Here is a 16,179-nt window from a genome sequence, read left to right on the forward strand (position 1 = left end):
TCCAAACCCTTTGAGGAGTAGCTTAGGAAGTAGGGTATGTTTCACCTGGTGAAGAAAAGATTAAGAAGTGACACGATAGCCATGTTTTAATATGTGGAAGGATGTCATATCGATGTTGGAGCTAGCATGGTTTCATCTACTCTCAAGTCTAGGGCACAGAACCATGGTTTCAAAATACAGAAAGAGAGAATCCATCTAAACATTGGAAAGAATTTCCTGTTGATTACAGCTGATCATTAATGGAATACGCAGCCTCAGAGTGTCATGGAGTCTCCTTCTGTAGAGGTTTTTAAACAGGGGCTGAGAGGCCATCTTTTGAGGGTGCTTTCATTGTGTATTCCTGCTTAGAAAAGGTTGAACTGGATGGCCCTTGTGGTCTCTTCCAACTTTGTGATTCTAATGTATAGCACACTAATTTAAATGTCTTGATTGTAAGTGAATAGAAAATCACCAGAGCAGCAACATTGCATTTGTGTAAATGGGGAACATTCAGATTCATAATTATGGAAAAATCAATATGATCAGTCAGTCATGGTCTTATCTTAATGGCACACAAGCAAGCAAAATCCTGATAAATGGTATATTTTTCTTTTTTGCAAAGGAGCCAGACATGGCTTTGTTTGTCTTCCTCTCTTTTAACGTAAAATCAGTCACTGATGCATTTGAATGATAGTGGGTTTCATTTCCAAATGACAGTAAGATATAAACTATCTCTTTCTAACGTCTGATAAGATGACAGAGATTTTGTATTAAACCATCCTTGTCCAGTGCTGACAGATCCTGCAGTAAAGAAAACCCAGGATTACAGACTCCAATGCAGTTAGCTCCCAAAGAGCCTATTTTTGGTGATTCCCTAAATCAATGGTTCTTAACCTGTGGGTCCCCAGGTGTTTTGGCCTACAACTCCCAGAAATACCAGCCAGTTTACCAGCTGTTGGGGTTTCTAGGAGTTGAAGGCCAAAACATCTGGGGACCCACAGGTTGAGAATCATTGCCCTAAATTGACCACAGAACAAGGGTATGGCTCAAGCCTCCCTGATAGACAAGACAGCTGGGTTGAGCCCTCCACTTAATTGGTTAGGCTAATTAAACCCTAAGACACCGAATCACTTCTGATTTATGGCAACCCTATCATGTGGTTTACTTGACAGAAGTTGTTCAAAGGTGGTTTGCCCTTTTCTTCCTCTGAAGAGGAGTGAGTATGATTTGCCCAAGGTTATCCAGTAGGTTTCCATGGCCAAATGTGGATTTGGATTGAATGTCCTGGTCCAATACTTGAACTATTACAACATGCTGGCTCTTGAGAAAGAGGTTAAAGATGCCCTTTCCATGGAAAACCTGACATTTGAGTATTGGTTGGTTACTCTATCGCAGGATTTTCTGGGCCAGTTTTACTCGCATGGTGTTTGCCACTGCTGTAGGCCAAGACTAAAAAAAGTGTGACTTGCCCAAGGTCAACTAATGGGTTTCCATGACTGAGCATAGATTTGAACTATGGCCTCAAAAGTCCTTTTCCAACACTCACACCACCACATCATACTGACTCTCTTGATTGTATGGCTGTGGCCTTAAGTCACCTATTGACTTCTGGTGACCCCATGAATTTCAAAGTGTTTTCATAGTCATACTCAGAGGTGCTTTTGCCAATTCCTTTTTCTGAAAAATAGCCTACAACTCCTACTATTTGTTGGTGGTCTCCCATCCAAGTACTAACTGGGCATGGTCTTGCTTAGCTTCCAGGATCAATGGCTTTAAGGTTTTATGATTCTATGGTTTCTTCTGCCACCATCAGAGCTGTTCTCAAGGACTTGTTTTGTAACCTTCCACACTCATGCCAATTAGTGGGATTACTGTTATATGAGGAACAAATAGTCTCACTTATCCAAGCCTCGCTTATCCAAGCCTCTGGATAATCCAAGCCATTTTTGTAGTCAATGTTTTCAATATATCGTGATATTTTGGTGCTAAATTCATAAATACAGTAATTACAACATAACATTACTGCGTATTGAACTACTTTTTCTGTCAAATTTGTTGTATAACATGATGTTTTGGTGCTTAATGTGTAAAATCATAACCTTATTTGATGTTTAATAGGCCTTTCCTTAATTCCTTCTTATTATCCAAAATATTCGCTTATCCAAGCTTCTGTCGGCCCGTTTAGCTTGGATAAGTGAGACTCTACTGTAAGGGAAACTGCATTTTTTGAATGAGAAGTAGAATTGACAAAAGTCCAGTTACAAAACTTGGGGTACCTGGCAAATCTGAAATACTTTTTTGACTCTGGTTAAAGATATTATCTAGGGTATTTTTGTGAATGAGACTTCCATATCATCTGAAGCAATGGTTCTCAAAATCTGCTCTTCCAGGTATTTTGAAAGCTAGTTCCTGGAATCTTTGGCCAAGCCGTTTAGAGCTTTTGGAAGTGGAGGATCAGCGTTTGAGAACTGCTGTGTAAAACAGTCTTCCCAATTTGGGAGTCCCATTTACAATTTTACCCTCCTTTTCAAAATGCTACAAGCATAATTAATAAAGTGTCAAAATGTGAGTTAATGATTGTGAGGTGGCATAATGATTTAGTGGGTGATGTAATGAATGTGGATGGAAATAATGGAAACTGAAGCCAGAAGAGATTTTTTTCTTCTGGTAGATCCCTGTATTGGTAAAGGATGGATTGGATGGCCCTTGAAGCCCCTTTCCACTTTATGATTCATCATATTTGGGGGGTACTATCTATAGTTACAATGATGTACTGTGTCAGTAGGATTGCATGCAGCTAAAGCAAATTTCTTCCCTGCAAATCTAGCAGGTGGCGAATGCAGCTTCAAGAATTAATATACCGTAATCACACCAATCAATATGCTGCCCGATTAGCGTCTCCAACCATTACAGTCTTAGAGACACAGGTACAGAGCTGCCATAATAGCAGATTTGGGGAATGTGTAGCTGAGATTGCTGTTAATTACCTTCTCAAGAAGTGACAGATCTTCCAAATGCACCCCTAGGGAGCTCGGAATAAGAGAAATTGTTTTTTCCTCTTAACGAGAGAAGTATATCAGAAATGGATAAAGTATCAGCAAACTCTCAAAAGCTTTGATTTTATGCCAGAAGCACTGTTTCCATAAAGATCTTTAAAATATAACACTCATTGTCAAGTGAATCTTCAGAGATATTTATGATTTCCGTTCCAGTTGCGTCTTGGTTGCCTGCCTGCAAATGTAACGTCTCTATGTTCGGTTTGCCATATGCTTTCAGAAAGCCCACAGACCATGATGGAAATGATACCTAAATTTAATCAACTGATTGAGTAACCCGTTTGGGAAGCAGTTGCTCAGAAAGATCTTGCCTTGATGCTAATTTAAAAGGAATCGGGAAAGGGACACTTTTTATATCCTGTACTGATGAAGTGCGAAGCTGAGTGAAGAATGCAGAGGACAAAGCAGGTGGATGTATCTCTTAACAAACTGCTGGAAGCAAGTTATTAAAAACAACTAAAGCTTTTATAACTGGTATGGTTCTAAAAAAAGAAAGAAATATGCACCTACTTCTCTGTCATGATCGATACGTTCTCTTATTCTATATCAATGAGAGCTTCTCATCCATCTTCAAAGGGAGCTCCTCATTGAATGCACTGCACCTAATACATTTTTGAAGTTATCTAGACTTGGCTACTTCTTAGTGAGTTCATCTCCAAGGTCAAATGAATCATATCTGAAGGTCCTACAGAAACCTATCAGTGTTGTTTGCAGAATGGTGTGGATGTTAAAGAAAAATGTGCTGAAGCCAGCTTCATATACAACAAATGGATTTGGATTGACATGACGAATCACAGGTTTGGCAGGTCTTCTTGCAACAATTGTCTGAAGCTTGGAAAAATTTACCCTTTGACCAAGCTGTCTAAGTGGTTCTGGAAACTGTATTCCAAAATATATCTTTACCCCAAATTCTGGAGGAAAAGTCGATGAAGCATACTTGTGTGAATTGGAGAAAAACTCACACTGCAGTTATATCACTATGATTCCATTATATTGTTATATTGTTGATGTACGGACTTGGCCCCATGTAAGCCGCCCCGAGTCCCTTCAGGGAGATGGGGCGGGGTATAAAAATAAAATTATTATTATTATTATTATTATTATTATTATTATTATTATTATTATTATTATTATTTTAACTGCCATGGTTGCCGCCAATGGAATCCGGATATGTAGTCTAGTGAGGATCTGGGTGAAAATTTCAAATGTCCCTCCCTAAACTTCAAATACCACGATTCAGTAGAATAGAACCATGGCAGTTAAAACAGTGCTATAAATGTGTAGTGTGAAAGAGATGCTACACATGTTCAAGAGCTAGTAAGGTCTAATGATTAGATGAAGACTTGGGAGATCCGTGTTCAAGTCCCCACTGAACCATAAACTTCTCCAGTGGACTTTGATCCAGTTAATCTCTTTCAGACTGGCCTCCTTCATAGGGACATTATGAGGATCCACAATCATGTGTGGATAATGGGATAAGGAAAAGGTTGTTTCCATCAATAGCAAACCAAGGGATTCAGCTCCTAGCCCCTTTCCTTTTCATTTTCACTTTTATATGAATCACATCTGCAAGAAATTTAGGTCCCTTCCACACTGTCCTTATATTCCAGGATCTGATCCCAGATTATCTGCTTTAAACTGGATTATATTGAGTCTCCACTGTCAGATAATCTGGGATAAGCAGATAATCTGGGATCAGATCCTAGATATAGGGGTACTGTGGAAGGGGCCTTAGTGTCCTTCTCTCAATGTTAAACAAGAGTCCAGAGTGCCATAGTTAGAAGCCATTGAAGTAGGTGGTGTTTGGTGTCAAAACAGCACAGGGCCACAAGAAAGCTATAAATCAGAGACAGAGTTTTAGGAAGCTGTGCTAGCAGAGTCGATAAACAATCCAGGGGTTATAAATCTGTTAATCACATTTGAAGAGCTGAGCTGTCAACCGGAGAACTGAAGCTGTATTCAGCAACTTAGCTGGAGAAAGTAGCCTTCTTATATAGCAACCCGTTCAGCCAACATCCTGAACTCCAGCAGTATTTAAGAAGAGCATTACACAACTGTGCATCTTCAGATGCCTTTAGTATAGTCTTATGCTTCATCTGTAGGGAATGTACTGAGCAAGACATGCAAGCCTTTGCCATTCTTCTATTTCTGCCTTAAAGCTGACCTAATCTTCTTAAAACAGTGGTTCTCAACCTGTGGGTCCCCAGGTATTTTGGCCTATAACTCCCAGAAATCTCAGCCAGTTTACCAGCTGTTAGGATTTCTGGGAGTTGAAGGTCAACTGGGGACCAAGAAGTTGAGAACCACTGTCTTAAAAGGAAGGAAGCTGGCTATCAAGTGTTTGTGGAGGTTCCTCTGCAGGTTTTGTCTGTTTCATCTTCTGAGAAAGATGAAATCTCAAAGGGTGGGTTTATTCCCCTAGTATATAACCAGTATTCAGCTGCCATGCTAAAGCACAATTATAAATACCGTATATACTCGAGTATGAGCCGACCCGAATATAAGCCAAGGCACCTAATTTTACCACAAAAAAAACTGAGAAAACATTGACTCCAGTATAAGCCGAGGGTGGTAAATTTCAGAAATAAAAATAGATACCAATAAAATTACATTAATTGAGGCATCAGTAGGTTAAATGTTTTTGAATATTTACATTAAGCTCAAATTTAAGATAAGACTGTCCAACTCTGATCAAATCATTATTCTCATCTTCTTCAATGTAAATGTGCTTATGTATCCTTTTAATAATAATAGAGTAAAATAATACATGTAATAATAATAATAATAAATACAGGAAAATAATACAAGTAATAATAAATAGAGTAAAATAATAAATCCAATACTAAAAATAATATCAGAGTGAAATAATAAATGTAACTGTAGTAATAATACAAATAGAGTAAAATAAATGTAATAGTAGCAACAATAATAGAGAAAAATAATAAATGTAATAATACCAATAATAATAGAGAAAAATAATAAATGTACCATATATTCTCGAGTATAAGCTGTCCCAAATATAAGCCAACCAGGACCCTCACCCGAGTATAAGCCAAGGGGGGAATTTTCAGTCTTAAAAAAGGGCTGAAAATTAGGCTTATACTCAAGTATATACAGTAATTGTGACATGACTTTTAGTTCTTTAAAGGAAAAGCATGAAGTACTTGGATGGGAGACCACCAATGAACCCCAGGTTCTGTAGGCTATATATTTCAGAGAGGTGAACTGGCAAACTACTTCTGAGTATCCCTTGCCTTAAAAAACCTTATGAAATTCATGGAGTTGCCCTAAGTTGACAGGTAATTTTAAAGCACAAAAACAAACCTATATACACAGTAGAAGTGCAGGATGCAGCTAAGCATGTCAGACCTGTTTGACAAATAGTATAGAATTTTTTTCCCAATTGACGGGGAAGTTCAAAAACAGTAAGGAAATGTCACAAATGAAGCTGCCTTATACAGACGCAGACAGGACTGAGAGCTTCTCAGCTGGAGAACTTTACATTCCCAGAAGCGGTGAGCTGTAAGGCAGCCGAGATGGCCTCTCCCCTCCCTACCCTGTCAGCCACCCGCTGTTCCCAAATTGCCCATAATTGACTGGGGCACAGCACAGAGAGCAAGGGAAAGAGATGAGTGACAGGGTAGGGAGGGTCAGAGAAGTGTCAATGCCACCACATTGAACGATACAAGGGAATAAAAATATATGATTCTCTCCAGCGCTGAAGCTGGAAAATTCTGAGTCCGACATCTGGTCCACCTATCTCAGTCATGCATTTCCTTGTACTGCAAGCCACAGACTGCCATGGTCTCAGGCAAAGAGCCTTTCTCTTTTTAATAAGAATTCAGAACTTGTCTTAGACACTTCACTTCGTAAGGAGGAACAGCAAAGGTTTACTTACCTATCCAAACTACTTGACTAGTGTCAAACACTACTCAAAGCATGCCATGTTATTTTGACATATGAAAGATGGGCACAAGCACCTCTCATTTGGTCTTGCATCCAAAACAAAGGACAACATCCTAGATTGCATTCAGAAGGAGGTAGGCATTGTTACAAATGACCTGAGGAATCAACCCTAGGAGCCCATCTTAATCTTAAGGAAGCCAATCTGAGTAGTACTGGAGGTCTGTTGATGGGCCTTCTAGGGCGTGTTAAGATTACATAGCTAGCCCATTTATGCTTTTTCATGTCAGGAGTGACTTCTGGTGTGAGATAATTGGCCATCTGCAAGGACATTGCCCAGGGGACACCTGGATGTTTTTAATGTTTTTACCATCCTTGTGGGAGGCTTCTCTCATGTCCCTGCATGGGGAGCTGGAGCTGACAGAAAGAGCTCACCTGCTTTCTCCGGATTCGAACCATCAACTGGTCGGTCAGCAGTTTTGCAAGCATAAGGATTTAACCCATTGCACGACTGGAGACTCATTTATGCCAGTATGATGAACCCCTGCATGATCCTTAGTAGCCCAATTGCCTGTATTGCAGTCCTCTGTTGCTCAGAACAGCTTCCTTGAGGTTAAAGTGGTTTCTGGGGTATTTTTGATTGTATCATTAGTGTCATAACTACTAATATAGAGCATGGTTGAATATGAAGCCTCTATGGATGTGTATCATTTATGTGTCAATGCAGTATGCCATCCTTAGAGGGTAACTAACAATCTTCTGTCCTTTCATAATACGCAACGTTTGCTTTCTAAAGCAGGCACTTAATCTTGCTTAATGGTAGAGCTAGACCCTCAAGGACCACATCCAATCATGCCTTTGTGCAGAGTTTGTGTTCTGTTATGGAGTTTTTCTTCAATCTCCAAATAACAGGGTTGCTCACGGCCTCATTTTCAAAGCCCACCCTTTGTGTATATAAAGGGAAAGGCATCATGTGCCTGTAGTTATACTGCAGTGGTTCTTAACTTGTGGGTCCCCAGATGTTTTGACCATCAACTCCCAGAAATCTTAACAGCTGGTAAACTGGCTGGTAAACAGTTAAAGTGGTACTAGGTAAAAAAGGTAAAGGGTTTCCCTTGATGATAAGTCCAGTCGTGACTGACTCTGGGGGTTGGTGCTCATCTCCATTTCTAAGCCGAAGAGCCGGCGTTGTCCATAGACAACTCCAAGGTCATATGGCCAGCATGACTGCATGGGGCGCCGTTGGTGGTACTAAACTGCATTAATTCTACAGTGTAGATGCACTCTGAATCACTGACAACATATGCCCATGGAGGAAAACTTATGCTGGTAAAAGAAAAAGCAGGTGGGCAAACTTAAATGGAAAAAAGGTTTTTCTTTAAAAAATAACTTTATCCCATATTGCTGAGAACTTTGTAGTAGTAACCAGGACTTTGAACTGTGCTTGGAAATGTATTGGAAGCCAATGTCACTTATGCAACAATACAAAAAGGGCAGGCATCTACGGGAAAGGAGAGTGGCCAATTTTTCCATTGTAAGCCCTCCGCTTTCCCACACCAGAATGTCAATGATACAAGGCAATTTGATATCACATCATGTCTAGTTAAACACTTTTCACTGGGAGGTTCTTCAGAGGCTGGGAAGGAAAAATGATTGTACTTGCAAGCAATTTTGTTACATTTTGGTCCATTTAGGGCATAAGCTAGAAATTGTCCCCATGGAAGGGTGCATTGAGGCAGCTTGGGATGGTGATATTCATGGGACATACTCAGCCTACACTCTCCACCTCTTTGCCATTATGTAATACATCACACAAATCTGACACAGACCAATATTTTTGATGCTGGTTTTTTTTGAAGTTTCTGAGTACTTTTTGGGCTCAAGACTCATGTAGAGTACATTGCAGTAATCTAATCTTGGTAGGCATGCCCGAGTGTGCCTTCTTCTTAAAAGAGTATAGTTGGTTCATTCCCAAAATCGTAACGGCACTCCTGAATGCAGCAGCTCCCTGGATATCCAGAAGTAATGCCAGATAAATGTATGCCTGCAAATTATATCCTTCAAATGAAGTTTAAAACCTATCCAGCATAAGCCGCACAGCGAGCAGTGAATGGGCTTTCCTATTACCCAAGGGCAACTTTGTTTCAGCAGGATTAAACTGCAGTGCATTTGCCCACATTCATGATAAACAGAGCAGCAACAAGCTCAAAAAACTGACAATTGTGTCTGCAAAGATCTGCATTTATTAACCTTCTACAGCTTAGAACACTGATTACATGGATGACGAGCAATATTCTTAAACATAATCCTCTGCCTTCCTAAATTAGCTGGGTGTGAATTGACATTTTTTTTCAGACACCGTCTTGTCAATCCAATGAACAAGCAGGGTGACTGGTGCTTCCAAATCTATCAATTGTGAAATCTGCCCTGGATTTTAATCTGAATTTTAAATGAATTATACAAGGGGCCAAACCCAACCTCAAACCAGGTTTAGCACTTGGATAATTTCTTTGAAATTCAGATTAAACACTAAAGCTGATTTACCACCACAGTGACTAGGCTGCATCTCTACTGTAGAATTAATGCAGTTTGACGCCACTTTAACTGCAGTGGCTCAATGCTATGGAATAGTGGGAGTCACACAACAATGTCTTTAGCCTTCTTTGATAAATGGTGTTGATGCCTCACCAAGCTACAATCCCCATAATTCCATTGCATTAAGATGTGGTAGTTAAAGTGACATCAAACTGCATTAATTCAACAGTGCTGGATGAGCTTATGGAAGTCACTAGTCGCTACTGTTGATGAGCAAAGATCTCATTGTTGAATAAACAATGTGAATTAACAACTGATTTGACCAGAAAGAGAAACACATCGGACACATGGGTTTTTTTTTTTACCGAAAGCAAAGAAGGAGCTGTTTAGTGGATAAGGCTCCCTTGGAATTAGACTTTGGTCCTTTCAGAAAGCACAAATGTGAATATGTAATGTTATACTCTACTTTTCAAGGGAGCACACTATAATTTGAGAGACCAGGGTTCAGCTCCCTCCTCAGCCATTGAAACCCACTGGGTGGCCTTGGGCAAGTCATAGTCTCTTGGACTCAGAAATAGGCAATGACAACCCCTCTTAAGAACACATTTTGCCAAGAAAACCCGACAATAGCTTCACTTTAGGGCTGCCATAAGTCCAAAACGACTTAAAGCCACATGGCAAAAAGACTGCTGCCTATCTTATTTAACAAGACCAAACATGATCTCACAATTAGGTTTCTTAAATCACAATAGAATCAAAGATAACGAGTTGAGTCTTAATGGTTCTTCAGACCACTTCTAAATTTCTAGTCACTCACTAGTGTTATTCCCTATTTGCAATTAAATGGAGCTATGCGTAATGCAGACATTCCAAAGACATGAAGAAAAGGAATGCATGTTTATTATACTGCTATAGGGACAACCTTGCTGTGAATACTATCTGTTGTAACCTGCCTTGAGCTGTGAGGAGAGGCAGGTAAGAAATAATAATAATAATAATTTGATACACAACAAGATTAGTATACAGTAAACAAGATCACTATGCTGGCTTTTGTATTGAATCACATTATTATTATTATTATTGATACAACAACATAGTATGGCACAGCAAACAAGATAGATATGCTGGATTTCATGTCACAAAATCACAAGTCGAACACTTTCCAAGCGTTTAGGACTGTGTGATGTATTTTCGGATGATGTGTGCAGATCCCAGTAGGGTGGCCTTTTGCAGTTGACAGATCGTAATTTTGTCAATGTTTATTGTTTCCAAATGCTGGCTGAGATCTTTTGGCATGGCACCAATTACCACCGGGACCACCTGTACTGGTTTATGCCAGAGTCTTTGCAGATTATTATTATTATTATTATTATTATTATTATTATTATTATTACTACTATTATTATTATTTCATTACTACTACTACTCTGGTAATTGCCCTAACTTCAACTTGAGTACAGCCATATAGTGTATATGCGGCAATTCTGAGAGGCCATTTTGAAACTCCAATCAGTTCAGAATATGAGACTCATTGATTGGAAGTGGCAGAATATATCTATCTAGAATTAGAATGACTTTCATCAGTTTTCACTGTGTTCAATTCATAGTGCTAATTTTGGCTTATGGAGCCCTATATGATTTGGGATTTGGATATGTGGTGGACTGTCTGCTCTGATATGAATCTTCCCATAGTTGGCCATCATCAGAAGGCCAATTGTAAATACTGTGTTCTTTGCCCTAGAGTAAATCTATACTGTAGAATTAATGCAGTTTGGTACCATGTTAACTGCCGTGGCTCAATGCTGTGGAATCATGAGAGCTGGTGTTTAGTGAGGCACCACTACTATTTGACAGAGAAGGGTAAAGACCCTATAAAACTACAACTCCCATGATTGCATAGCATTGAGCCATTGCAGTTAAAGTGTTGTCAAACTGCACCGATTCTACAGTGTAGATGCACATCCAGGTATAACCTACACAATATCATTAAACCGGCAATCCCTATTCCTGTCCAAGCAGCCAACCACCAATATTGATTCTAAACATTTCAGTCTACCTGGTTGTTTCCTATGATAAAGATCCTCCCCTTGATCTTAGCCATTAAGGTGGAAAAGCCATGCTGTGATGCATGTACAAGAATCATATAGGAGAAAAACACATGACAGTGCTATGCATATATAGCAATCCTAAAAAAGAGCAAATGATGTGATCTAGCAAGGTCCATCTTTGGCTGAAAAATTCAAAGACATATGTAAATTTTGAACCACTTCTGAAGTACGAAGATATCTTGTGGATTCAGATTCACACAAATATTTTTAAATGGTATTAGTGCTATAGAGAGACTTGACAGAGTTTCTTTCTACTTGAGCATCAATAGTGTGATTTTGGGGACAACAAGTTTACTGTTCAAAGCAGATAAGCGTTGAGTTCCATTGATGCTCGCAAACCTGGTGGGTTTTCATACCACTGTACATAAATTGGCAAGAAGCAAGTCTATGCCATACTCTTTGATAGGCTTGTAATCTACTTTGTCACATTCTCTACCAAGAGGGAAATCTGCACTATTTGCTTGACTTAATCTCCATTCCTACAGGTCCTTTGGCACACCCATTAATCTATGCTTCAGAGCATTTGGACTCTCCTCATGGCAAAGGAAGCCTTTCTGGTGCTCTTAGCCATCATAAGGTGAAATTCAGACTGGATCAAAACATGTAGCAGGATGGGTGAAATCTTCCATCAGTCACAGGAAGAGATTACTCTTCGTTTACAAAAGAAGGGGGGGAAACCCTGTATACACTATTCAGTACTATGAATACACACTATTCATTTAATACAGGAAGTGCTAAAAGTCACCCCATGAATGAGTCACAATATTGGGGTTGCTGAGATGGATGTTGGCAGAATTTATTCTATAATCCCTAGCGGGATATGGCCGATTAGCAATCAATATGCTTTCTTTCTGTCTCGCTACCGTGCTAGCTGCTCCCTATATATATGTTGTAAGATCTACTCTGAATGAGCCACACAACTGCAACAGGTAGTCAACAACCTCTACTGAATGAGACATAACTCTTTACGCTGTGTATCTGGTATTTCCTAAATGCAAATATGGGGGTAATCTTTTTTCTCAAGTTATTATGTGGCATGTCATTACGATCTTGAATTGAAGGAGTGACACCTTTAGACAAAAATAAAAGTGGGCTAAAATACTTTATATTTTTCACCTCCAGAGCATATATAGAACCCTTGAAGGAGAATTTTAGAGATAAGGCTGTGCACATAAAGAAATCTCAAGAAGGACAGTAAAATGGATGGAAAACCAGTGAAAATCTGCAGCTATGGTGACTGCAGGGTTGAAAAAGAGAAATCCCAATTGTTGCTTTGTTTCTTCAAAGTCCTATTCACATCCCATTCCCTTTTTGGAGGCTGGCTTTGTCACTCCAAGTATTGATGCTCTATTATTTAATAATAATAATAATAATAATAATAATAATAATAATAATAATAATAATTTATTTGTATTCTGCCCTTTCTCCCTAGGGGAACTCAGAGCGGATTCCAACATACAAAAACATTCAATGCCTTAATAAAACGAACACATACTGACAAAATAATTCAGGATAACCCCATATATAAGCATAAAAAAAGAACTTAACATCAGTAAATAAAAAAAATGTAAGCAAGAAAATTATATAATGACAAAAAAACCTAATCATAAGACTAGTGCTAAAACTTAAGTATAAGACTAGTGCTAAAACCTAAGCATAAGACTAGTGCTAGTTCTAGTTCTTCATCACCAAATCCATTAATGATCAGAATAGAACAGATGAGCATTCAAAGCCATGGTTCTATGTCTGAAAAGAGAACCCTACTTTATGATTTCAGTTGGAAAGGCAAGTTCCTTACAACATGTTGCTAATCTTCAAAGTCATTTAAAGGTAATTTAAGTCATTTTTATGTGTGTATGCACATACAGAAGTACATTTGATGTACTAGGAAGCATAACCTGTAACTCAGCATAGTAGATGCAAAGTTCCTGAATATAGGCAGATCCAGCCTGATTTGGAAACTAACTCCTTTAGTACCAAACAGGGTTACCTCTTAATCAATCTGTTTGGGTTCCCTTTAGATCAAACCCAAGTAGTTACATAAATAATCTAAAGATAGAGGATGACTTTTCTATACTATGACTACATTGAGGAAGGAAAGTGTGTTATGTAAACTTGACAATCACAAGTGGTTCCAAATTCTACCCTCCCACCCATCCGCTTTTGTAATTGTCTCTCTACTGCTTGAAGTGATACAACCCTCGGGGGGGGGGGGGGAATCTGGCTGCAAAAGGCAACATGATGTTGTTTTGGACTTCAACATGATCATTCTCGATCTTTCCAAAACCTAGAATCAATTGTAAAACGCCCAAAGACTATTGGCTATGTCAACTCGAGAGGAGTGCAGAAGCAACTGTTGAATGCCGAGACAACACTTATCTAAACCCATTTGAATAGATGAGTCTATTCTAGAATCACAGAGGTGGAAGAAACCGCAATGATTATCCAGTTCAGCCCCATTCTGCCATGCAAGGAACACACAATCAAAGCACTCCCAAAAGATGGCCATCCACTACACTCTGAAGCAAAGTATTCCACTGCGGAACAACTCATACCATCATGAAGTTCTTTCTAATATTGAGGTGGAATCTCTTTTCCTATAATTTGAACCTATTGCTAGTATCTAAATGGTTCTAACCCAGTCATTCTCAGCCCGGGGTCCCCAGAAATCCTAACAACTGGTAAAATGGCTGGGGTTTCTGGGAGTTGTGGGCCAAAAACATCTGGGGACCCCAGGTTGAGAACCACTGTTCTAACCTTTGTAATCAAATGGTTGGGACCCATGTAACTATACGATTCAGGATTTGTGCCTTGAAGAGTGAGAACAGGAAGGATCAGACTCTTTATCTGCTCCTACTTCCTCTTGGGAAGTAATTTGGGGAGAAATGTCTTCTCCTTAGCAATCATATCATAGAGTTGGCCGAAACCACAAAGACCATCCAGTCCAACCCCATTCTGCCATGTAAGGAACGCACAATCAAAGCACTCCCAAAAGATGGCCAAACAGCCTCCAAGGAAGGAGATTCCACCACACTCTGAAGCAACGTATTCCACTGCGGAAGAACTCATACCATCATGAAGTTCTTTCCAATATTGAGGTGGAATCTATTTTCCTGTGATTGGAATCTATTCCTAGTCTCTAAATGGTTCTAACCTTTACAGTCAATAGGTTGGGACCCATATAATGTGGTTCAGGATTTGTGCCTTGAAGAGTAAGAACAAGAAGGACCAGACTTGTTATCTGCTCCGACTTCCTCTTGGGAAGTGATTTGGGGAGAAATGTCTTCTCCTTAGCAATCTTATCTCGCCATTCTTCTACTTAATGCAGGCATGGGCAAACTTCGTCCCTCCAGGTGTTTTGGACTTCAACTCCCACAATTCCTAACAGCCTACCGGCTGTTAGGAATTGTGGGAGTTGAAGTCCAAAACACCTGGAGGGCCGAAGTTTGCTCATGCCTGCTTAGATGAAGCAAGAGAAGGTCTTGTGGACAATAAAGAAGCCGAGGCGGGGTACTTTACCTACTAGGAAATCCGAGATGGCCAAGTTGAGGAGGAAGTAGTTGTTCTGGGTCCTCAGGCTGGAGTCCACCACGAAGGCCAGCATCACCAAGGCGTTGCCAACCACGGTGGCCACGATGAGCAGGGCCATGAGGACGGCCAGGACGATGGCCCAGAGGGTGGAGAAGCGGCCCAAGAGCTGCTCGCCTCCCCCGGGGGGCTTCTCGGGGGTCTCGGAGGAGCCGTTCAGGGGCCAGGAGGAGCTGTCCATCTCAGCACCACAGAGGCTCCGCCGCCCCGTCGCTCCCAGCTTGAAAAGACCAGTCCGGACGCTCCCGGACAGCGAGGCTCAGAGACCCCTCTCTCCGCATGGCAAGGGCGAAGAGCCGGCACTCCCAGCCCCCAAAGTCCCAACAGCGAGCCCTACAAGTGATCTCCCCCAATGCATCCCCTTTGACGCACAGCCGTCGGCGGGGATCGGTTCCTCCTTCTGCGCACCGCTTCTTCCTCCAGTCAAAGCTGCAAGTCTTTCTCGCTCTCCCTTTTCCGGCTTTTCTTGTCGTTTCTCTCTCTCTTTTCTTCTTCTTCCTTCCCCCTTTTCTTTCCCGGACTTTGGGAGGAAAGGAAAGAGCAGGATCGGGAGAGGAAAGGAGCAACTCCGCTCGCCCCGGCTCCTGCTCTGCCTCCGAAGGAACTGGACAAACCTGCCAGCAAAAAAGCCAGGAGCGTTTCTTTCCAAAAGGTGGAGCTAGGCTTCTGCGCCCAGAAGCGCAGAGCTTCAAAAATAATCTCAGCTGGAAGAGACTCCGAGCAGGACCGGCTGAGACGGAGATGGACAGGCAGCTTCCACCGGCACCTTCTTCGCCCTTTCTCCTCTTTTGGCTCAGCCCTACTTTGAGGCAATACTCTATAAAACTTCAAGAAGAAGATGGGTTACCTAACCAGACCTGTGTTGTTTGTTGGGTGTTGCATGGATGCCCAGAGAAATTGGTTAGCGAAGTGAGCCATCTTACCTATCTGAAGGTATCTCCCGCTATGAGCCTTCTAGAACTCGTAGATCATCGGGGGAGGCCCTGCTCTCGGTCCCACCACCTGTGAGA

At 40.7% G+C, this 16,179-nt stretch overlaps 1 protein-coding gene across 1 annotated transcript in view; it reads right to left on the bottom strand.

Moving 5' to 3' along the window:
- hrh3 (histamine receptor H3) overlaps positions 1-15,806 on the bottom strand; it is a 47,327-nt gene extending 31,521 nt beyond the window's left edge. Inside the window, exon 1 of the mRNA XM_016993460.2 lies at positions 15,101-15,806. Coding sequence (XP_016848949.2) covers positions 15,101-15,350 — 250 coding nt within the window. The 5' untranslated portion in view covers positions 15,351-15,806. The remainder of the gene's footprint in view (positions 1-15,100) is intronic.
- Positions 15,807-16,179: the final 373 nt, after the last annotated feature.

The sequence above is a fragment of the Anolis carolinensis genome, chromosome 4 (genome assembly GCF_035594765.1).
Source record: "Anolis carolinensis isolate JA03-04 chromosome 4, rAnoCar3.1.pri, whole genome shotgun sequence".
NCBI lineage: Eukaryota > Metazoa > Chordata > Lepidosauria > Squamata > Dactyloidae > Anolis > Anolis carolinensis.